At 37.8% G+C, this 24,610-nt stretch overlaps 2 protein-coding genes across 8 annotated transcripts in view; one reads left to right on the forward strand and one right to left on the reverse strand.

Annotated features, from left to right (window-relative positions):
• The window catches only part of COMMD1 (copper metabolism domain containing 1), a 960,866-nt gene that overhangs the window by 904,634 nt on the left and 31,622 nt on the right, over positions 1 to 24,610 (reverse strand). The window lies entirely within an intron of this gene.
• USP34 (ubiquitin specific peptidase 34) overlaps positions 1 to 24,610 on the forward strand; it is a 287,921-nt gene that overhangs the window by 220,047 nt on the left and 43,264 nt on the right. For all 6 annotated transcript variants that reach the window (XM_050753419.1, XM_050753418.1, XM_050753421.1 and 3 more), the window contains 13 exons: positions 3,767 to 3,939; positions 6,791 to 6,944; positions 7,989 to 8,067; positions 11,411 to 11,464; positions 11,573 to 11,668; positions 16,552 to 16,616; positions 16,702 to 16,777; positions 16,866 to 16,913; positions 17,035 to 17,100; positions 20,357 to 20,437; positions 23,335 to 23,420; positions 23,986 to 24,154; positions 24,258 to 24,332. In XM_050753419.1, coding sequence (XP_050609376.1) covers positions 3,767 to 3,939; positions 6,791 to 6,944; positions 7,989 to 8,067; positions 11,411 to 11,464; positions 11,573 to 11,668; positions 16,552 to 16,616; positions 16,702 to 16,777; positions 16,866 to 16,913; positions 17,035 to 17,100; positions 20,357 to 20,437; positions 23,335 to 23,420; positions 23,986 to 24,154; positions 24,258 to 24,332 — 1,222 coding nt within the window. The remainder of the gene's footprint in view (positions 1 to 3,766; positions 3,940 to 6,790; positions 6,945 to 7,988; positions 8,068 to 11,410; positions 11,465 to 11,572; positions 11,669 to 16,551; positions 16,617 to 16,701; positions 16,778 to 16,865; positions 16,914 to 17,034; positions 17,101 to 20,356; positions 20,438 to 23,334; positions 23,421 to 23,985; positions 24,155 to 24,257; positions 24,333 to 24,610) is intronic.

Below are 24,610 nucleotides of genomic sequence, written 5' to 3' on the forward strand. Positions count from 1 at the left end.
TAGGATTTAGATGATCAGTTGATTTTCTGCTGTTGCTGCTGCTGCTATTGTTATTGTAGTAGCAGAAGTTGACACTTAACTGAATGCTGTTTGCCAGGCCATGTTTCAGTCTCCATTTTACAACCCAGCAATTAAGCTCAGAGAGGTTAAGTAACTTATATAGGGTCGTTCATCTAATAAGGGATTACAACCAGACTTTGCAATTCTGGTTCACAAGAATAAGTATTTTTATTCCTTTTATTTAGGGAAGAAAACTCTGAACCAAAGATCTCCTTGACCCCAGAGTGTGATGGGACTCATTTTCATGCTTCCATAGTACCCTTTTGTGTCTTTTTCATGGTGTTTACCATAGTTTACCATAACATTTTATTTTTCTTATCTTGACATAGGAAAATCTTTTCAGAATGGAAAAAGTTGTGAATGTGTTTGCTGTTTTTTTTAAATTAAAATGTTTGATTTATTTTAACAACCAAATTAAGTATGAAAAGATGAAACAAATGCACAGTCACGTATATACAGTATATCAAGGGGGCAGCCTTTCTAACAAGAATGCTGTAGAAAGAAAAAAATGTCCAAATGGGGAACAGTCCTGGTTTCATCAAGAAGCTTTTATGACATTTGATGTTAAACCTTATGTAAATACAGTAATCTGATGGATTTGGCAAAGATTTTTTTCATTTCCAGTCTTTTAAAGTAGACACAGATTTGCTTAGAATAAAGCTGATTTTTAAGAGCACACAAAAGTTGAGAACAAAGGATAGGAATAAATTCACAAATGCAGAGTGATGAAGAGTAAAAAGATACTGAGCAGCTGACTCATCATCCAAGGTGATTACCTAATAATCAGAGGCTGAAGACTTTATACTGCAAAAGCAAGGATAGTTTAGTATATAAACGATACAGCTGAGTTTGTAGTTATATCTTCGCTTCTGTTTATTAAGAAAAATTAGCATAGTTATGTATAATCTTCAGTAGACAACCTGCATTCATTTAAATTAAATAATATTTTCTTTTTTTTTTTTTTCTCTTTTTTTTTTTTTTTTTTGAGACGGAGTCTGGCTCTGTCGCCCAGGCTGGAATGCAGTGGCCAGATCTCAGCTCACTGCAAGCTCCGCCTTCCGGGTTCACACCATTCTCCTGCCTCAGCCTCCCGAGTAGCTGGGACTACAGGTGCCCGCCACCTCGCCCGGCTAGTTTTTTATATTTTTTAGTAGAGACAGGGTTTCACCAGGTTAGCCAGGATGGTCTCGATCTCCTGACCTCGTGATCCGCCCATCTCGGCCTCCCAAAGTGCTGGGAAATTAAATAATATTTTCTATAATAGTGGAATATAAGGCCACAGTATTTATTTTGGACAAACTCCTTAAAGTAGTGATTTTAATATCAGTGTTACTCATTCTTTACTATTCAAAACTAGTAAAACAGTGTTACTATTCAAAACTCATTGAAATATAGTTTTTTAACTGAATTAAGGTTATAATTTTTAAAATACTACATACATCAGGACTAGTAAAATAATTTATATTCAGGTATTTATATCTAATATCCAGTGAAAATGTACTACCAAGTTTTTACAGTAGATATTAATCAGTCTGACTTGCCTATTGATCCCATAAGTATAATTATACATCAGCCTGATTTTAGTGTCTATTCTTTGATTTTATTAAATTAGGAATGCAGCAGTTATAGAGCACATAAACACAAGTGATGCAGCCATACAAGGTTCATAACAGCTCTTCAGTTAACTATGTGCAAGCTCAAATACAGTCCCATTAATGAACAGCCAGATTCCAATTCTTCATGAAAAGGTGCTGGGTGGAGGTTGTCAGTCACCTTTTGATAGACATCCCCAATCCAGTGGCCAGTAAATGAGAGAACAGCCAGGACAGAAGAAAAATCTTCAGAAATTTTGCAGAGAATATGCCCCCCTTTCTTCATGATGCTTGTGTTTCTCATGCTGAGAGTGGCCATGCACGTGGGGTGTTTATAAACAGGAGAGAGTAACAGTACCTTCCTTATAGGATTGTTGTAAAACTTATATGCGTTAATGTACAGCAAGCCCTTAGGAGAGGAACTCCTTGGGGGAGGGGGGGGATTTTTTTCTGGTTAACTCAACCAATCCTATGTGCAGTCTGAGGTGTTTTTTGAAGATGCTTTCAACTTCTTTCCTTCTTTCAACGTAACTTTCCTCAGACTGAGAGCTGTTTTTCTTTTTTCTTTTTTGAGTCTTGCTCTGTTGTCCAGGCTGGAATGCTGTGGTGTGATCTTTGCTTCCTGCAGCCTCAGCCTCCCAAGTAGGTGGGATTATAGGCGTGCACACTCCCACACCTGCCTAATTTTTATATTTCTTATAGAGACATGGTTTCGCCATGTTGGCCAGAATGGTCTCGAACTCCTGGCCTCAAGCAATCTGCCCACCTTAGCCTTCCAAAGTGCTGGTATTACAGGCGTGAGCCACCGCGCCCAGCCTTAGAGCTGTTTTTCTCTCCAATGCTATGGCTGTCTGTTTCAGCAGCTCTGTTGATATATTCTGATGTCTGTGAGCGAGGTATCCTGTCACAGTGAGAACTCTTGGAGCTATTCTGTCTAGACTCATGCTGGGCATCCAACAGTCCTTTTTCCATGTCACCAGTAAAAGTAGAAACTAAGGCTGGAACACTGCTCCCATTCCTATTATTGCTAAAGTGTAATTCTACCCAGGAGCCTTGCGGACTCTAATCCTGCATCGTGGGGGCTGTGCTCTGTGACATGGTGCTAGAGGGCGCTGCCAGGCATCGGGCTGCCCTTCAGTGGTGGGCGGTGGGGAAAGAGTGAGCACGAGTGCTGCTGCCTAGTACTCAGGGACTGACTGTATAGTTTTAATAAGAAGGTTATTTAGAATACTTCTGTAGTTTCCCTTCTGTGTGGTGGTTTCGTTTTTTGTAGTTTGTTTACCTGCAGACAAGGAAGGTCTGAAAATATTACATAGAAAATTTCAAAAATAATTCTTAAGTTTTAAATTGCCCACTGGACTGAGTAGCATGATAAAATCTGGCACAGTCCCCACTTGGGATGTAAACCATCCTTTTGTTCTATTATGTCCATGGTGCATACACTACTTGTTCATTAGTCTGTTAGTAGCCCTTTTGGTTACCTTTGCAGTATTGCACTGCTTGTATTCAAGAAACCTTTATTTTACTTAATGGCACCAAAGTGTAAGAGTAGTGATCATAACAGTTGGGCTTTGCCAAAGAGAAGCTGTAAAATGCCTTAAAGTTCTCAACTTAATATGAAAAGAAAAAAGAATCATACGATGAGGTTGCTAACATCTGTGAAATTGTGAACAGTATATTGTTATAATTGTTCTATTTTATTAATACTTGTTAATCTCTTGCTGTGCCTAATTTATAAATTAAACTTTATCCAGAATATGGAAAGAAAAAATCTGATGAGGTTGCTAAAATCTGTGAAATTGTGAACAGTATATTGTTATAATTGTTCTATTTTGTTAATACTTGTTGTTAATCTCTTGCTGTGCCTAATTTATAAATTAACTTTATTATAGGTATGTCTGTTTAAGAGAAATCATAGTGTATATAGAGTTCAGTACTGTCCTCAGTTTCAGGCAGACACGGGGAGTCTCAGATGGTATCCCCTGCAGATAAGGGGGATTACTATAATTCTTAACTCTGAGTTGAAAATTAAAATGGATATAGCATAACAGAAATCAAACCAACTGAAGTATTTGTGAAAAGTAATCTTTATTAATTTTTTTCTTGTCTCTCAGGGCATGTTTTAAGAAATTGCCTCGCATTTTGAGTTTCAATACTATGAGATACACATTTAATATGGTCACGATGATGAAAGAGAAAGTGAATACACACTTTTCCTTCCCATTACGTTTGGACATGACGCCCTATACAGAAGATTTTCTTATGGGAAAGAGTGAGAGGAAAGAAGGTGATTTTTCCATTTATTTCTCTTGTTTGTGATTATTGTCAATCTCCATAACAAGGTAGTCATGATTACAAAGTTTTCATCAACTACATAGTTAACACAAATTGAATCTTAGAAGGGAGAATGTTTGTTAAGACAATGACGTGCGTTCAGTCAGTTAATCAGTAAATATTTAGTATCTACTAGGACTATGTTCCTAGACATTCTTACTGGAGTCACAGTGGTGAACAGGATAAGCATGGTTGTCGCTCTTGTGGAGCTTAAATCTCGTGGGGTGAGTCTTTTTATGTTGTTTTGTGTATGTGTGTGTGTGTGTGTTTTTTTTTTCCCCGAGACACAATCTTGCTCTGTCCCACAGGCTGGAATGCAGTGGCACGATCTTGGCTCACTCCACCTCCCAGGTTCAGGTAATTCTTGTGCCTTAGCCTCCCAAGAAGCTGGAACCATAGGCATGCACCACCAGGCCCAGCTAATTTTTGTATTTTTAGTAGAGACAGGGTTTCGCCGTGTTGGGCAGTCTGGTCTCGAAATCCTGATCTCAGGCGATCCACCTGCCTCGGCCTCCTCAAGTGCTTGGATTACAGGTGTGAGCCACTACGCCTGGCCTCTTGCTCATTTTTCCTTCTTTAGGAATAAGTTCTGTTTTGTCTAAACTAGGGTCCTGGCAACGTTTATTTGTATAAAGAGTTCTGATTAAAATTTTAAAGGTTTGGAGAAGCCACTTACACTGTACGCTAAGCTTCAGGAAAGAGAACCATGTTATAATCTTTAACTCCAGTGCCTAGCACTTAATGAGTATCCAATAAATGTTTTACCCTCACTCAATGGGAGATGAGAGGTGTAAGCAATGAATGCACACTATTTTTTCAGGAGACATACACTTTCCTTGAAGAGAGTAGAGAAGATGGTAACTATAGCTGTAAAGAAATACAGAGTTAAGAGAGGGAATTATTACTGTTAGGCTTTGGGTATATTTATACCTTGTAGAAGGCAGGGCACAGTGGCTCATGCTTGTAATCCCAGCACTTTGGCAGGCCAAGGCAGGCGGTCACCTTAGATCAGAAGTTCGAGACCAGGCTGGCCAACATGGTGAAACCCCGTCTCTACTAAAAATACAAAAAAATTAGCTAGATGCGGTAACACATGCCTATAATCCCAGCTACTCAGGAGTCTGAGGCAGGAGAATTACTTGAACCCAGGGAGGCAGAGGGTGCAGTGAGCTGAGATCCTGCCACTGCACTGCAGCCTGGGTGACAGAGCGAGACTCTGTCTCAAAAAAGTAAAAATAAGTTGTAAGGCATGGCCCAATAGAGATGACAGGCAAAGTTAAGAAGTGGGCATTGTATGTATACATCCTACTTTTTTTGGGGGGGAGCGGTTCATGTCATTCTCCTGCCTCAGCCTCCCAAGTAGCTGGGACTACAGGCGCCAACCACCACACCCGGCTAATTATTTTGTATTTTTAGTAGAGATGGGATTTTACTGTGTTAGCCAGGATGGTCTTGATCTCCTGACCTCGTGATCCGCCCGCCTCGGCCTCCCAAAGTGCTGGGATTACAGGCGTGAGCCACTGTGCCTGGCACATTCTACTTTTTAGACCTATTATTAAACCATTTAAAAAATTAGCCAGGTGCAGTGACACATGCCTGTAGTCACAGCTATTGGGAGGCTGAGATGGGAGGATCACTTGAGCCCAGGAGTCCAGGGCTGCGGTAAGCTATGATTATGCCACTACATTCCAGCCTGGATGGTAGAGCAAGACTCCATCTATTTGAAAAAAAAATTTTTTTTTTCTGGAAAAGTATAGCAGAACCTCCTCACAGCTGTGCTTCATTGTATTTCTTGTGATGTTTCCACTTGTGGAGATAGCAGAATTTATGCCACGATAAAGGAATTTGGTAGGCCACAAGTGATGCAGTCAGATCCTGGCACTGCCTCTGTAAGCATATCTACACTCCTTAGCCACTGCCTTGACACCTTGAGTCATATGCTTCTCTTACTGACCTAATTATCTCTTCATGTTCCAGTTCAGACTGTACCCTCAAGTCAGCCAAGTCTCGTCATTTCCTTATTCCATATTCTACTTTTTCCTTTCTGTGTGGTGGTGGGAATACAGATCATAAATCATACATCGTCTTTAAACTTGCTAGACTATTCTATATTTTTTTTCCTCAGTATCTTTTATTACCTTTAGATTTTAAATCTTTGGGGATAGGAAGTGTACCTTTTTCTTTATTTTGTTTCTGTCTACACAAATCTCCTAATACATAGTGTTTTTTATTAACTGATATGTATTTGGAAGCTGCCAGTACAATGCTTCGTTTTCCTTTTTTTGGCCAACTGTTCAAACCATGTTTAAACCACTTTTCTTAACATGAGAATAAAAGAAGTATGCCAGTTCCTTTTTAGGTCCTTTGTTTGCCTGCTCCTAGTAAAGATTAAATAGAATGGAGCATTTTATACTTCTTATTTCAAAAGACTAGTCAGATTAAACAAAAATATTTTATATTTATACTTTATATTGAAGTTGTCCATAATTATGTACTAACACGTGGTTGTTTTACTAGTGGTTTGTATAATATGTCCTTTATGGTACTAAGCTAAAGATGGTGAATGACTAGCAAATAGTTGTTTTGTACATATTTAACATACAAACTATTTGTGCCTATTTCTGTAAAGTTTATTATAAAAAGTGATTCTACGTAACTGTTGTGACATTGGGAAAATTATTTTTAGTTTATTAAAATGGTGTTAATAAAATAAAATATTGTAATAAAGTTTATTATAAAAAGGGCTTCTAAGTAACTGTTGTGAAGTTTGGAAAATTATTTCCATTCTATGTAAATCATTTCAGGTTTTAAAGAAGTCAATGATCATTCAAAAGACTCAGAGAGCTATGAATATGACTTGATAGGAGTGACTGTTCACACAGGAACGGCAGATGGTGGACACTATTATAGCTTTATCAGAGATATAGTAAATCCTCATGCTTATAAAAACAATAAATGGTGAGTTTTAAATATTTCAAAACTTTTTTCCTTTAAGAACTTATGGTATTTTTCTGAAATGTTTTCAGTGCTTAGTTTTCTAAAAACTTTCTACAAAAGTTGGAAATGAGGCAGACAAAATTTTTAAATGAAGATAACTTTCAACAGACAGTATAAATCAGTTCTTAAACATACAGATCTTTTAACTCTTGAGAATTCGTATCCTTTCCTCAGAGAAATGAATACACAGTTTTGCAGACAACTTTAGGAGCTTTATAGACAACATTTCAACTCTTACCTTCTCTATTAATTTAAGAGCTGTTTATTGAATATCTTCTGCAGGGTAGCCTTATATGTGCCATTAGAAGTTACCTGCATGCTCTGCTTGCTTCACCTCCTATTGGGAGGACCACACACACTTTCTTTTTATCCTTTTATCAAGTTAATGGTTGGAAGTCATTAAACAGTCCCTAGTACCTGTTTTTTGGTCTTCAGATATTGTTAGGTAGGGTCTAGCCTATAGGTACTGTATGTGTGCTAGTCACTGTTCTAAGTGCTGGGGATATTGCTTTGAAGAAAATGTACAATTGTTAATTGATTTTCAGTTAGCAGAATAGTTTCATTCAGTTATTATTCACTTCTTCACCCATTGTGTCCATGGTGCCTTTTCCTTTTTTTATCCATTTGAATGTTTCCATAAGTATATTTTGAATCTTTTTTTGATCATAAATTTTGAAATGGTATCTGTCTTTGAAAGTTCTCACATCTCTTAATTTTTCCTAATAGCATTACATGTTATATTTAAGCAAACTTTTTTATTTCTTTTATGAATTCTTCTATTAATCCTAGGTAATAAATGGATCTATCTGATTATAAGGTGGTTAAGAGTATGTTATAAAATTATATTTCCAATTTCTAGTAGATCAGAATTGTAAAAATAAGAACTTAGAATTTATCTCATGAAATAATAGACACTTGTAACATTGGTTATTCAAAAAATAGTAGACATAATATGAAGATATTCAGTATATGCATACTGGATTAATACTATATGCTCTATTTTAGGTATCTTTTTAATGATGCTGAGGTAAAACCTTTTGATTCTGCTCAGCTTGCATCTGAATGTTTTGGTGGAGAGATGACGGTAAGTTTTATTCAGAAATTATAAATGGTTTGTGCCTTGTCATATCCAAAATCCAGTAGCAGAGTTGCTTAACTTTCTTTTAATTGCTATGATTAAATTAAAGATGTATTCAATTGATATTTATTAGAAGTTTAGTATGTTTACAGAAATATTTTTAAAGTGCTGTTTCTACTTTCCACAACAGCCTGATTAAGAAGGTAAGACAAATAAAAAGCTTAGTAGTATGGGAGTTGAATTACAGTGCCATGAGAATAAGGATTGAGTAAATTGTTTACTCAGTGAATTCTGTGGGATTAGAGCAAAAAGAAATTACTGTTTACTGACTTAATCTGAAAAATCTTTGACAAGGGAGTCTCTCTTAGCTTACTGTGGCTCAAGAGGCTACCTGATTCACAATAGGAAAAAAAGAAATTTAAAAAATGTTTGGCAAGGAAGTTGGCTTGAGCTAAGTTTTAAAGGATTGTTCTTTCAGTGCTTTTTATAACACCAGCAGCAACCTGGATAACACTAGTTACTGGATAGAAAAAGGACATCTTCTCTGTGACATAATTGACAAAAGACTTTTGTTTTTTGCCCCCAAGTCAGAATCTTGCTGTGTCACCCAGACTGGAGTGCAGTGGCATGATCTTGGCTCACTGCAACCTCCACCTCCTGGGTTCCAGCTGTTCTCAAGCCTCAGCCTCGGGAGTAGCTGGGATTACAGGTGCCTGCCACCATCCCCAGCCAATTTTTGTATTTTTAATAGAGATGGGGTTTCACCATGTTGGCCAGGCTGGTCTCAAACTCCTGAACCCAAGTGATCCACCTACCTCAGCCTCCCAAGTGCTGGGATTACAGACATGAGCCACGGCACCTAGCTGACAATAGACGTTTAAAAAGACATTTTGGTTGGAGTAGTATTGTAATAATTTCACTTCTCTATAGACAGTTTATCCTAGAATCAATTTTCTGAGAACTGTGTTAAAATATTCTCTTGATTCTCCACAAGACAAATATTAGTCGTTTCTGTTTCATAGTTTCACCCAAATAAAGTTGTTGTTTGACTTAATAACCATATTTGTTATGAATTAGCCATTTACATTCTGGATTTTATAGTTGATCTTAGCCAAAAGTTGAGAAATAATACACATTCCAGATTTTAATGAAGCGTTTCCTTATTGCTTCTCAGTGTTCTTGTCTACTCTGCTGAATGGAAAAAGAAAAGCAGGCCACTTGCTAACAACTTGGAAATGGGTAGAATAGGGAAGTAAATATTTAGTTACAACTAAAGCCACCACTAAATGAATTGCATCTGTAGATGTTATTCCTAGAATGTTTCCTTTTTTTTTTTTTTTGAGACGGAGTCTCACTCTGTTGCCAAGCTGGGGTACAGTGGCATGATCTCGGCTCACTGCAACCTCCAACTCCCTGGTTCAACCGTTTCTCCTGCCTCGGCCTCCCAAATAGCTGGGATCAGAGGCACACGCCACCCTGCCCAGCCAATTTTTGTATTTTTAGTAGAGACGGGGTTTCACTGTGTTGGCCAGTATGGTCTCGATCACCTGACCTTGTGATCGCCCACCTCGGGCTCCCAAAGTGCAGGGATTACAGTCACGAGCCACTGTACCTGGCTGAATGTTTCCTTTTTTTAAAAAAAAATGAAGAGCAAGGCTCTTTCTCTTAAAAAGTAGTTTTTCAAATTGCAGGTCCACTTTTTTTTTTCTTTTATTTATTTTATCGTAAAGTATCTTTAAAAAATGTTTTGAGACCGGATGTGGTGGCTCATGCCTGTAATCCCAGCACATTGGGAGGCTGAAGTGGGTGGATCACCTGAGGTCAGGAGTTCAACACCAGCATGGCCAATGTGGGGAAACCCCACCTCCACTAAAAATATAAAAATCAGCCAGGCATAGTGGCAGGCGCCTGTAGTCCCAGCTGCTCGGGAGGCTGAGGCAGGAGAATCGCTTGAACCCGGAAAGTGGAGGTTGCAGTGAGCTGAGATCGTGCCATTGAACTCCAGCCTGGGTAACAAGAGCAAAACTCCACCTCAAGAAAAAAAAAAAAAAAAAAAAAGAAATAAATAGGCTGGGCGTGATGTCTCAGGCCTGTAATCTCAGCACTTTGGGCGGCCAAGGCGGGTGGATTGCTTGAGGTCAGGAGTTCAAGACCATCCTGGCCAACATGGTGAAACCCTGTCTCTACTAAAAACACACAAAAAATTAGCCGGGTGTGATAGCAGGCACCTGTAATCCCAGCTACTCGGGAGACTGAGGCAGGAGAATCGCTTGAATCAGGCAGAGGTTGCATTGAGCCGAGATCATGCCATTTTGCTCCAGCCTGGGAGACAAAAGCAAAACTCCGTCTCCAAAAAAAAAAGTTTTGAATCTTTGTGTTTTAAAATGTCTGCTTCTGTCCCTTCTGATTTCATTGCCCATAATGCTGCTTGTCTGCTTCCCTTGGCTTTTTAAATTTTTTCTGTCACAACACACCTGAAGTTCTCCAGAATTACCAGTAGAATCCTCATGTCCTTACTCATTAGGAAACAGCCTTTAAGTTCTCAGAAGCCCCACCACTAAATTCCTCATAATATTCCACAAGTTCACTTAGCTGTCTGTGATCCTTTGTTCAGCCTCCTTTTGTCCTATGATCTTTCTTTCTTATTCAAATCTAGATCTTTACTGATTGCTTCTCATTACTTCGTGGTCCGTTTTCTTTCCTTTGCATCTTGTGTGTGTTCATGCGTGTGTGCGTGTGTGTGTGTGTGTATTCTTTGGTTGACTCTTTTTCTGATGCTGCTTTTGCTGTCTCCCATCAGGCACTGCTTAAAGTGTGTACTGACCAATCCATTTCATCTGCATAAAGTTACTTACAACTCTGAGGTTCAAAATTATGTTTGTGAAGGATTGGTGGAGGTAGATGTTTTGAGATGTCAGAATAAGTTACAGCTTCATGACAATGAGATATTTTAATAATATGCTTTTCTCATTTATAATGTTGCTGAGTAATAACTATTTAAATTCAGTTTTTATTTCTACTTACCACATTTACCAAAATTAGGACAAGGCCAACTATTTCCTTGCCTCACTGTCTTCATTTGTTTTCTTTTGTTACAGTAAAATTTTCTCAGTCTCAACTTTATAGTGTTCTCTAAAAATAATAAAAATAATAAAAACTGAAAAAAAGATACTAGGATATATTGGCCAAATTGTGAAGTACATAGAATTTTTATGAACGCGGTGTTGTTTGAAAACTACTTACAAAGGTGCTGTTAAGTATAAAGTAGCTGTTTATGAAATAACATATATAAATATAGCTGAGTATACCCGTTTTTTCAAAGAAGTAAAACTTTTGTATTTTTAAACAGACCAAGACCTATGATTCTGTTACAGATAAATTTATGGATTTCTCTTTTGAAAAGGTAACCATTTTTTTATGTATAGTTTTATATTGTTTTTTCTTCTGCATTGTCTATTTTTGGAGTGATACTTTGTCAAAATGAAAATATGTCTTTTCTTGCTTCTTAAAGACACACAGTGCATATATGCTGTTTTACAAACGCATGGAACCAGAGGAAGAAAATGGCAGAGAATACAAATTTGATGTTTCGTCAGAGTTACTAGAGGTATAAGTTAATTTCACTTGAGCAACATTTTAAAAATATGTTAAGTGTTTATGCAAGGAATACTGTAGTGTAAGAACAGGCTCTACAGGTTGATACCTGTAATTCTGAGTAGATCTTAAGAGTATTTACAAATAGTCTTGGTAATACTGACATAAGACTGGTAAATGAAAATGAATGAGATTAAATGGAGTAGGAAGTATCACTAAAAGAGAGTAGGTGGCCGGGTGCGGTGGCTCATGCCTGTAATCTCAGCATGTTGGGAGGCCAAGGCGGGTGGATCACGAGGTCACGGGTTCATGACCAGCCTGGCCAAATGGTGAAACACCCTGTCTCTACTAAAAATACAAAAATTAGCTGAGTGTGGTGGTGGGCGCCTGTAATCCCAGCTACTTGGGAGGCTGAGGCAGAGGTAATTGCTTGAACCCGGGAGTCGGAGGTTGCAGTGAATGGAGATCGCACCACTGCACTTCATTCAGCCTAGGTGACAGTGAGACTCCATCTCAGAAACAACAACAAAAAATAGGCAGAAAGGTTGAGGGAATCAGAGTTACTTAACAATTTGTGAGGTTAGGTAATGTTTTGCTTCTTAGATTGGATGATGGGTTTGTAAGTGTTCCTTCTGTTGTGCCTCATGATATAGACATGCCCTCAAGCATGCATTGTAATTGAAATGCCGTTAAAATGTATTTTACACCCGGGGGCAATGGCTTACACCTACAATCCCAGCATTTTGGGAGGCCCAGACGGGTGGATCACCTGAGGTCAGGAGTTCGAGACCAACCTGGCCAACATGGCAAAACCGCAGCTCTACTAAAAATAGAAAGACTAGCTGGGCGTGTTGGTGGGTGCCTGTAATCCCAGCTACTCAGGAGTCCTAGGGGAGAGAACCCCTTGAACCCGAGAGGTGGAGGTTACAGTGAGCCGAGATAACACCACTGCATTTCAGCCTGGGCCACAGAGCAAAACTCTGTCTCAAAAAAAAAAAAGGGCCGGGCGCGGTAGCTCACGCCTGTAATCCCAGCACTTTGGGAGACTGAGGTGGGTGGATCACAAGGTCAGGAGAGCGAGACCATCCTGGCTAACATGGTAAAACCCTGTCTCTACTAAAAATACAAAAAATTCGCTGGGTGTGCTGGCGGGCACCTGTAGTCCCAGATACTCCGGAGGCTGAGGCAGGAGAATGGTGTGAACCCCGGAGGTGGAGCTTGAAGTGAGCCGAGATCTTGCCACTGCACTCCAGCCTGGGCGACAGAATGAGACTGTCTCAAAAAAAGTATTTTACATATGAAGGAATAAAAACATGTTCATTTGTAGTTATGAGGCTTTCTTCATTTCATAATATAGTAGGTAGTAATAGTACATTATTGAGTACATAGCTCAGTGTGTATTGTGTTGGTGTTAGGAATTCAGTCAGCCAAAAACACAAAAAAGTAAATCTTCTCCAGAAATGCATGCCTGATTAAATTGTATGCATTCATCTAGACAATTCAGCTTTTACTGTCTGGAAAAAAAAATTTTTTTTTGTATTATTGCAATCAAGTCTTAAAACTGGGTATTGTTCTGAAATGCTTTTGACTAGTATCTTGCCTGCACATGTGTTAATGGTAAAAAGCCAGGAATATTGTCTTTTTTAAATTCCTTGAATTGGATTTAGTAGCTGAATTAGATGGTATTCATTATAAATGGCTTCATTAGATTTGAAGCTACTAAACTTACCTATTTGTATAAAAATTTATCTCAACCGTCATTATAACCACAATTAATTTTAATCATTTTTTGTGCAAAGCTTTTTGCCCTAAAGATATTTAGACAAATCTAGACCTTGCTTTATATAAGTACCCGACAGTATTTAATGACAGTTACGCCACTTGTGAAGTAAAATGAAATTTTAAATAAAACCTTTACAGTGATGATGTATTTTGTTTGTTTACATCGGTGGTTCTCAAACTTCTGTGTGTATGTGTGAGTGACAGGGTCCTCATTTAAAGTGAGGAAGCTTAACCATTTCTGGCTTTTGATTTAAGGTGAAAGATGTGTGACTCCTCATTTTACTTGATAAAGAGAGGCCATTGTAGGGTTGTTAACTGACCTAATTCCAGTATTATCTCAGGGAATGTGGAGGCCTGAGGAGAGGGAGAAAGTGAACAGCTAGTTGGTGGAGCAGTCAGAACACACACAACGTGTATTAAGTGTGCCGTATTATATCGGTGTAGTTCGTGGTACCCTGAAACAATCACAATAGTAACCTCAAAAAATCACACTGATGATAGATCACCATAATAATATAATATGTAATATGATATAATACATAATATAATACTATATAATGACAAAAATGTTTGAAATATTTCAGGAATTACCAGAATGTGACAGACACAAAGTGAGGACATACTAGTAAAAAAATGGTGCCAATAGACTTGCTTAATTGCAAGGCTGCCACAGCCCTTCAGTTTGTTGAAAAATACAGCATCTGCAAAGTGCAGTGAAGTGAAGCACAATAAAATAAGATATGCCTGTACATTAGAAAATTCCTCATTGCAGACCTAAGCCAACAATTTTTTCTGTAATTGTTCCAGCTTACTATTGTTTAATGAGTGTGCCTACATGTTTTCTTAAAATTAAATTTAAAATGTAAAATACTGTGTACATGAACATTAATATGGTTTTAGATAGAAACCAGAATGTGGTTCTTTAGATTTGTACATTTAAAGCATAGACATTAATACCAAAAGATAACATAAGACATTTTAGAAGCATAAAAGAGATAAAGCAAACTAGTTATAAATTGTAATGATTCTTACAGATAATATAAGGTAAGAGTTCTCAGAAAGTGTAGTTGATAGGGTTTGCTAGAAAAGGGTCAGGAAATACTTCGGGAAGTTAACCTTAAACTGAAACTTGAAAGTTAGAGAAGAGGTAATCATGTGAAGAATGCTCGGGGCCAGGCAAAGAAAACATTATGTACAAATTGCCTAGGAAGGACAGAGCTTATTGGCATGTTTCAGAAGCCAAAAGATGACCTATATGGCTGTGATGGTAGTTCAAGGAAAAGTGGCCCAAGATGAGGATGGACAGTTACGTAGAAAATAGCTAGGGTAAGGCTGGGCGCAGTGGCTCCCACCTGTAATCCCAGCACTTTGGGAGGCTGAGGCAGTTGGTTCACCTGAGGTCAGGAGTTTGAGACCAGCCTGGCCACCATGATGAAACCCCCTCTCTACTAAAAACACAAAAATTCACTGGTTGTGGTGGCGGGCACCTGTAATCCCAGCTACTTGGGAGGCTGAAGCAAGAGAATCACTCGAACCTGGAGGTGGAGATTGCAGTGAGCCGAGATCGCACCATTGCACTCCAGCCTGGGCAACAAGAATGAAACTCTGTCTCAAAAAAAGAAAAAGAAAAGAAAAAAGAAAACAGGGTGGCTGGGCAGAGTGGGCAGGATGAGATTACCCCTGTAATCTCAGCACTTTGAGAGGTGGGCGGATTGCTTGACCCCAGGAGTTAAAGACCAGCCTGGGCAACATGGTAAAACCCCATCTGTACCAAAAAAAAATGTATATATATATTAGCTGGGCATGGTGGCACACACCTGTGGTCCCAGCTACTCAGAAAGCTGAGGTGGGAGGATCACTTGAGGCCAGGGAAGTCAAGGCTGCAGTAAGCTATCATGCTGCTGCACTCCAGCCCAGGTGACAGAGTGAGACCCTGTCTCCAAAATAAATAAATAAATAAATAAATCCACAAAAAATAGCTATACACATACATAGATACAATATAAAAAGAACTATCAAGCAGATGAATGTTTCTGTAAAACAAAAATAGAGCAGAACCAAAAACACTTACATGGTAGAAACCACAGTATTACCTGCCTTTAGGTTCAGGAGATCATGTTGACCAGTAGTTAGGCCCTAATGGGATAGAGGGGACAAAAATAGTGACACAGAATCTACAACTGAGCTTATGGCTGGAATCCAGAGTTTAGAATGGGGCTCCCTTGTTATAAAAAGTACTGAATGAGATGGGTAGAATGCTATCAGAGTCCGCGTGATACAGAGTCTGATACAGGGGCTACAGCTTAATAGAATGTTTTTGTACCTGGAAATGCTCAAGAACTCTGAAGCAGGCTATTCACTGATTAGACTGTGATTTCCCAAATATCACTGTAGAACAGGAACCCTATTAGGTTCTAAATTAGTGTAGTGGACTGGGGAGGCAAAGAGATAGTTGAAAATCTTCAATGGAAGATTAAAGATAAGATTGGGACTTTCAGCTCAAAATGAACCTATCGACCAAAATCCCAAAATAAAATCAGAAGTTTAGCCCTACAAAAGACAGCTAGTAATACCAGTAGTCAGAACATCTAGGTAAAAATAATTTTATGGAACTGACAAAAACATAAGGCCTATTTAAGGTATTCAGAGGGATGAAGACAAAAACAGCAGAGTGATCCTACAGTGCTAATTTTTCATGATTTTTATAAACAAATCACGTCTGATTTGGGTCTGCCAACCAGAATTAAGTATTGTACCAACTTTTAAATGTAAACCTTTCCTTGATAACCTTATCAGAATGTAACATGACTTATATTTTATTCATTTATATACTTGCTCTTCAGATAGGATTTCAGAATTCTTGCAGCATTTTAATAAATACAATAAAAACCTCACAGTTGCTTGAGGTAGCCAGATAAGTATTAATAATTACAAAATATTAGTAGCAACCATTTATATGAGTATACTTGGGGAAAAAATCAAAATGAACTTTAAGTGCATGTATTTTATTTTGCAGTTTTTTAGAGGAGACTTTTTGTCTAATAAAAATATTAGTAAAATGTAATGAAGTAAACTGCTTTATCATATATCTAATGTTAACTTTTTTGTTTTCAGTGGATTTGGCATGATAACATGCAGTTTCTTCAAGACAAAAACATTTTTGAACATACATATTTTGGGTAAGTTTGGTAAATTTCATAGATATTTTACACATTTAAAAAAAATCTTATGTGTGAATTTTAAATGATTATTTTTAAATTCTAGATTTATGTGGCAATTGTGTAGTTGTATTCCCAGTACATTACCAGATCCTAAAGCTGTGTCCCTAATGACAGCAAAGGTAATAAATATATGAACTTTAAATAATTCTGTCAAAATTTACTACTTTAAAATGATTGAAGCTTTTTTTGCTGTATTTTTTCTTACAGTTAAGCACTTCCTTTGTCCTTGAGACATTTATTCATTCTAAAGAAAAGGTATGTGTTTTATACTATGGATTTTTTTTTGTCATTTATGTTTTTATCAGGTATCTTTTGGTTTTTGTTATTGTTGGCTCAGAAGTTCATAAACTTTGACTGACTTCTTTTTCTTTTCTAGCCCACAATGCTTCAGTGGATTGAACTGTTGACCAAACAGTTTAATAATAGTCAGGCAGCTTGTGAGGTAAGGTGATAATTCAACAACTAATGCATAGCTTAAGATTCTTTTTTTTCCCCCTCTTATCTAAGATGCTATAGCAAAGTTGTTTTATCTATCACAGGGAGCCAAATGTAAGTCATTCCTAAAATCATTTAGCTGAGAAAGTTATAATTTAATATATCACATCCATTACACTGATTAAATAATTGATTATTAAGTCACTTAAAAATTCATGTTTTGGCCAAGTGTGATGGCTCATGCCTGTAACCCCAGCACCTTGGAAGGCTGAGGCGGGCAGAGTACGAGATCAAGAGATCGAGACCATCTTGGCCAACATGGTGAAACCCTGTCTGTACTAAAAATACAAAAAATAGCAGGGTAGGGTAACGCATGCCTGTCGTCCCAGTGCCTGGGGAGGCAGAGGCAGGAGAATCACTTGAACCTGGGAGGCGGAGGTTGCAGTGAGCTGAGGTTGTGCCACTGCACTCCAGCCTGATGACATAGCGAGACTCTGTCTCAAAAAAAAATTTTTTTCCGCCTTCATCTAACAGAAGGAAAAACTATGTATAGAATATTCAAGACTCTTCCAAATATTTCTTAACTACTTTTGTTTTTACAGCCTTATTAAGGTATAAATGACAAAAATTTTATATATTCAAGGTATACAAAATGATTTGATGTATGTATACATTGTGAAGTGATTACCACATTCAAATTAATTAACACATTTATCACCACATAGTTATGTGTATGTGTGAGTGGTGAGGACATACACCTCCCTTAGCAAATTTCAAGTAAACTATGCAAAAAATTTTTAATCTTTTTTTAGTCAGTTTTGTCTCAAAACAATACAATATTGTAACTAGTGTCATGATGCTGTACGTAAGATCCCCAGAATTTATTTAAAATGGAAACTTGGGATCGGGCACGGTGGCTCACGCCTGTAATCCCAGTACTTTGGGAGGCCAAGGCAGGCGGATCACTTGAGGTCAGGAGTTTGAGACCAGCCCAGGCCACATGCGAAACCACGTCTCTACTAAAAATAAAAAAAGTAACTGGTCATGGTGGTGTGCACTTGTAATCCCAACTACTGGGGAGCCTGAGGCAGGAGAATCGCTTGAACCCTGGAGCGAAGGTGCAGTGAGCTGAGATCACGCCACTGCATTCCAGCCTGAGTGACAGAGTGAGACTGTCTCAATTTAACAAAATAAAAATAAAAAACCTGAAACTTTGTACTCTTTGGCCAACCTCATCTTCCTATTTCTTCCATCCCTCTCTTAACTACTTTTGTATGTTGTTAGGAAATGCTTAACATCATCTGTCACTTCCTCTTTCCCCACTCTCTCCGCCAAAAAAAAATTCACCTATCCACCTATCTCAGTAGATTAGTTTATGCTCAGTTTTAGCTCCTCATCGCCCATTTTAAGAGATGCATCCCTAAGGATAACCTGCTCACAGGTAATGACAACTTAATCATATTGCCATCTTAATTTTTAGATTAGCAACCAAAGAGTTGTAAAATCCATAGGAATGCAAGTGTTACAAATTAACAGAAGTGGGAAATAGCAGTCTAGTATATAATTGATGAATTATATTTAAAGGTTTTTTGCGTATTTAGAAGTTCATCTAATTATACCTTATAGAAATAGAGTAAGGGAATCTATTCCTCAGAAATTTCAAACACAAAAGTGTAACTTCTTGAAACTTTGTAATGAGAATTTGGAAACATGGACAGAAGTAGAAAGGGACCATAAGCTGTCACATACCTGTTCCTCAGCTTCAATAAATAATAATATTCTTTCATTCTTGTTTCATCTACCCCCTGTTTTTTTCCCCCATAATGGAAGAATTTTAAAGGAGACGTAAATAAATTATACATCTATAAACACCCAGTATATATTTCTGACATAAGAAAACTTTAAAAACATATGCAACCAGTAATATTATAAGTGATTTCTCATCTTTATAACTTTTTTTTTACCCCCAGAGAGGGTGGTGTTCTGTCACCGAGGCTGTTGAATGCAGTGGTGCACAATCATAGCTCACTGCAACCTCAAAATCCTGGGCTTGAGCAATCCTCCTCCCTCAGCCTCCCGAGTAGCTGGGACCACAGGCACTCACCAACACACTCAGCTAATGTTTTTCTTTTTTTATAGAGACGGAGTCTCTTTGTTGCGCAGCTGGTCTCAAACTCCAAGCTTCAAGCTATCCTCCTGCCTCTGCCTCCCAAATTGCTGAGATTACAGGCATGAGCCATTACGCCTGGCCAGAAGTGATTTATTCTTGTCATCTAATACCCATCCTATGTTCAGTTTTCTTTATCTCAAAAAAAATTTTCAGTTGATAGGTTTAAAAGAGTGGTTCAGACAAGTTCCACATTTTGCATTCATCTGTCTCTTAAGTCTTCCTTAATCTGTAAAAGTTACTTTTTTTTCTCCATGCCATTTTTTGTCATTTGTGCTTTAGGATTTCCCTCATGCTTTCTTTGACTACTTGCATTTTCCTGGTGGTGGTTAACATGTTCCTCTGTTTCCTTCTCCTCTCATGGCTGTTTGATAGATCCAGAGTTTCTCCAGTGCTAATTAGATCATAATTTGTTTTTAAACAGAAAGAAAATGAATCATGCTAATATCATATATTATTAATAGGAGGCCGGGTGTGGTGGCTCACGCCTATAATACCAGCACTTTGGGAGGCCAAGGCGGCTGGATCACCTGAGGTCAGGAGTTCGAGACCAGCCTGGCCAACATAGTGAAACCCCGTTTCTACTAAAAATACAAAAATAAGCCGGGCATGGTGGTGTGTGCCTGTAATCTCAGCTACTCGGGAGGAGAATCACTTGAACCTGGGAGGCAGAGGTTTTAGTGAGCCAAGATTGTGCCACTGCACTCCAGCCTGGGCAACGGAGCAAGATCTGTCTCTGTCTCTCTCTCTCTCTTTCTCTCTCTATATGTCTTTATTTATTTTAATTAAAGAGTAAAGATTCTATAGTGTGATGAGGGCTAAGAGAATGATACTTAATTTTATTATGATAAAGGACCACAGGTTGTCGTCATGCACATTGTGTACTGTAATATAAATGGCATTCCATGGAGTTGTGTAATGATGTAACCCTTATTATGATTTTTAGAGTTTGGACTTTTATAACAATTAGAGAAACTTTTCTGGTAAGAACTTAAAAGAATTAAAACATTGACTAGAAATAAAATCCTTATGTGACTATTAGCCCATGTAACAAATATTTATTGAATGTTAAAGTCATACTGTGTTATTTTTACAGTGGTTTTTAGATCGCATGGCTGATGATGACTGGTGGCCAATGCAGATACTAATTAAGTGCCCTAATCAGATTGTGAGACAGGTAAGAAAAAATGTGTTTGAAAAAAATTATTTGGAAAATAAGTTACTTTCAATTTAATTATTCTAAATTTGCTTATTAGTGTGTCTTAACCTAATATTGATAATAGTATGAAAAGATCTACCTCCTATCATAAAAGTCATTTTGTTGTTGGTTTCACCAGGCTCTTTTAACATCAGCTCTCAAATAAGGTGATTAAAATTATGCACATTTCCTGGATATAGGAAGATTGACTGTAACTTCCTATTCTTTTATTATTAGATCCTGCTCTTTATTATTAGATGCTTTATGAGTTGTACTGATTCTTTTAAAATCCTTAGACATTCTAACCATGGTGTAGGGTACTATAGTGACCTCGAAAGCTAATGAGAAGACTGTAACTTACTTCTGTGATTGGGTCTGAACTGTCATATGAAACAGTTTGTTTTCTTTAAATTGTTGGGTACAATAGACAATGAAATGTAAATATTACTTTATAGTCACTTTTGACAAAATCAAAAACTTAATCTATGCCACTTTCCAGTTACTATTGAGATAGAGATGTGTGTGTATATAGAAAATATACATTATATATAACATATATGTATACATGTGTTATATATAATGTATATTATATATAATGTGTGTTATATATAATGTATATTATATATAATGTGTGTTATATATAATGTATATTTTATGTGTGTATATATATAGAATTTGTTTTTTTAGAGGATTTTGCTCTGTTTCAAGCAGTCCTCTTGCCTCAGCAGCTGGGACTACAGGCACATACCACCACACCTGGCTAATTTTGTTTTGTTTTATTTTGTTTTGTTTTTAGACAGGCTCTTGCTCTGTCACCCTGGCTGTAGTGCAGTGGTGCTACATGACTCACTGCAGCTTCCACCTCCTGGGCTCAAGCAGTTCTCCCACCTCAGCCTCCTGAGTAGCTGGAACTACAGGCACACACTACCACACCTAGCTAATTTTTATATTTTTTGTGGAGAGAATGTATGTCTCCCCTGTTGCCTAGGCTGGTCTCAAATTCCTGGGCTGAGGCAATCTTCCCACCTTAGCCTCCCAGAGTTCTGGGATTATACTGTGAGCCACTGAGCTGGCTTAAGATACAATTCTTACACCATAAAATTTACCCAAACCTTTCAAAATGTAAAATGTAGTGGTTTTTAGTATAGTCACAAAGTTGTGCAACCATCACTACTACCTAATTTTGGAACATTTGTCACCCCCACCCCCCACCAAAAAAAAAACCCCTATACCCATTAGCAATCAGTTCCTATTTTATGCTGTCCTTTCTCCTCAATCCCTGATAACTACTAGTCTACTTTCTATCTTTATAGATTTGCCTATTTTGACCATTTCATATTAATGGAATCATACAGTATTAGTCTTTTGTGACTTACTGCTTGGGTTTAACAATCTTTTAGGATTTATTCATGTTATAGCATGTATCCATATTACATTTTCTTTTTTTGCCCAATATTTTGTCAAATGTATATACCCCACATTTTGTATATCTGTTCATCAGCGGAACATTTGAGATGTTTCTACTTTTTGGCTATTTTTAATAATGCTATTAGGAACTTTTAGTACAAGTTTTTGTTTGGACATATATTGTCACTTCTTTTTATACATTTTCAGAACTGGTAAACTTTTTTGTTTTTGTGTTTTGTGTTTCTTTTTGAGACGGAGTTTCACTCTTGTGGCCCAGGCTGGAGTGCAATGCTGTGGTCTCAGCTCACTGCAACTTCTGCCTCCAGGGTTCAAGCGATTCTCTTGCCTCAGCTTTCCAAGTAGCTGAGATTACAGGCGTGCACCACCGTGCCCAGCTAATTTTTTGTATTTTTAGTAAACAGGATTTCACCTTTTTGTCCAGGCTGGCCTCAAACTCCTGACCTTAGGTGATCTGCCTGCCTTGGCCTCCCAAAGTGCTGTTATTACAGCCACCGCATCAGCGGTAAACTGGTGTTTTTTGGTTAGTTGGTTGGTTGTTGTTGGTTTTGAGATGGAGTCTTGCTCTGTCACCCAGGTTGGAGTGCAATGGCGTGATCGCGTCTCACTGCAACCTCCACCTCCCGAATTCACACAGTTCTCCCTGCCTCAGCCTCCTGAGTAGCTGAGATTACAGGTGCCCACTGCCACACCCAGCTAATTTTTGTATTTTTAGTACAAACGGGGTTTCACCATGTTGGCTAGGCTGGTCTCGAACTCCTGACCTCAGGTGGTCCACCCACCACAGCCTCCCAAAGTGCTGGGATTATAGGCTTCAGCCACCATGCCCGGCTGGTAAACTTTTTTTTTTTTTTTTATAGTGACTGCAGTGTTTGATGTTCTTGCCAGTGATATATAAGAGTTCCAATTTCACCATAATCTTTAGCAGGTAATACTGTCTTTTTTATTTTAGCCATCCTAGAAGGTATGAAGTGGTATCTTATTGTGGTTTTGGTATGCATTTTCCTAAAAATTGTTACGCATATTTTCATGTGATTGTGGTTCACTTGTGTATCTTTAAAGAATCCTCACATTTCCTTCTCCTAGCTGCTGACCCCATGATGAGCAGCTGCCCTTCCCCATTCCACTCTTCTTAAGGAATTGGATACTAGATTTTCCTTTCTCTGTATCCCCACTAGCTAAAAGGATTTTTTGAAACTTTGTTTTTGATCATCTGTATTACTGAAACGTGCAGTTTGTTGAGTTTTTTTTCTCTTTATCATAAAACTGATTTTTTTATGCTAACTTTGCCGTATTGCCTTAGTCCATTGTTGAGACTCCAGAAAAGCTCCAGAATACCAAGATAATCTTGTGCAAAGTATAAATGGGTGGCAGAGAATTTTGAATCAAGTTAATTTTTCAAATCTTTGTTACCTGATAAGTTGGCTCTTGTTTTATCTTTATCTTCACAGATGTTTCAGCGTTTGTGTATCCATGTGATTCAGAGGCTGAGACCTGTGCATGCTCATCTCTATTTGCAGCCAGGAATGGAAGATGGGTAAGAAGTACTTTTTGAACGTGTGTGTGTGTGTGTGTGTGTGTGTGTGTTGTTTTTGTTTTTTGCTGTTGTTGTTGTTGTTGTTGTTGTTTTAAAGAGATAGGGTTTCTTCATGTTGCCCAGGCTGGTCTCAAACTGGTAGGTTCAAATGATCTGCCCGCCTCATCCTCCCAGATTGCTAGGATTACAGGCGTGAGCCACCTTGCTTGGCCCTAATTTTTAAGTTTCTTGACGACTTGCCTACAAAGTATTTTTTAAAAATCCACACTGAAATATTTGTTCTGTTTAAAAATAATCTGTAATAATACATTCAAGAAGGTAAAACTATTTTTGTTTTGTTTAAATTTTGCATCTGCAAAATCCTTTACAAACTACATTATGGCTTAGTCTTTTTGTTTGCATTGATTTAGCCAGTCACAGTAATTGGAGTCTAGCTACTTACATTATTGCAGTTGATATTCATTATCTCAAAGATAGAGAAACTCAGAGTTTAAAAAATATTTTTCTCTTGAACAGTATTTCCAGGCCTCATACATTCTCTAAGATCTATTTAATTGTCTTTTAGGTCAGATGATATGGATGCCTCGGTTGAAGATATTGGCGGTCGTTCATGTGTCACTCGCTTTGTGAGAACCCTGTTATTAATTATGGAACATGGTGTAAAACCTCACAGTAAACATCTTACAGAGTATTTTGCCTTCCTTTACGAATTTGCAAAAATGGGTGAAGAAGAGGTGAGGCTATATCTTGTCTATTTTTTGGATTATCTGTCTTTTTTCAGTATTTGCAACTTAATTGCTTCTATTTTACATTTTTAAATTTTGTTTGTTTGTTTAGAGCCAATTTTTGCTTTCATTGCAAGCTATATCTACAATGGTACATTTTTACATGGGAACAAAAGGACCTGAAAATGTAAGTACAATTCTATTATACATCAGGAATTAGAGGCCATGGTTTTCATAGTTTGCATCGTGCGAAGTCCTGAGATGTTAGAACCCTTTTTAAAATCCCTTCTGGAACCTGATGTTAGATAATGTGAAGGGTCTAAGATTGGTTGATGTTTTTAATGTAACTTGAATGGATATAGCAGGAAAGAAACAACTAGGTCGTTCATTGGTCATGTCTGGAACAAAGCAAATAAACTGAGGCAAAGTGGTCACCTCGTTTGGGGTCTTATTAACAGTGAATTG

This window comes from Macaca thibetana, chromosome 13, assembly GCF_024542745.1.
Source record: "Macaca thibetana thibetana isolate TM-01 chromosome 13, ASM2454274v1, whole genome shotgun sequence".
Taxonomy (NCBI): Eukaryota; Metazoa; Chordata; class Mammalia; order Primates; family Cercopithecidae; genus Macaca; species Macaca thibetana.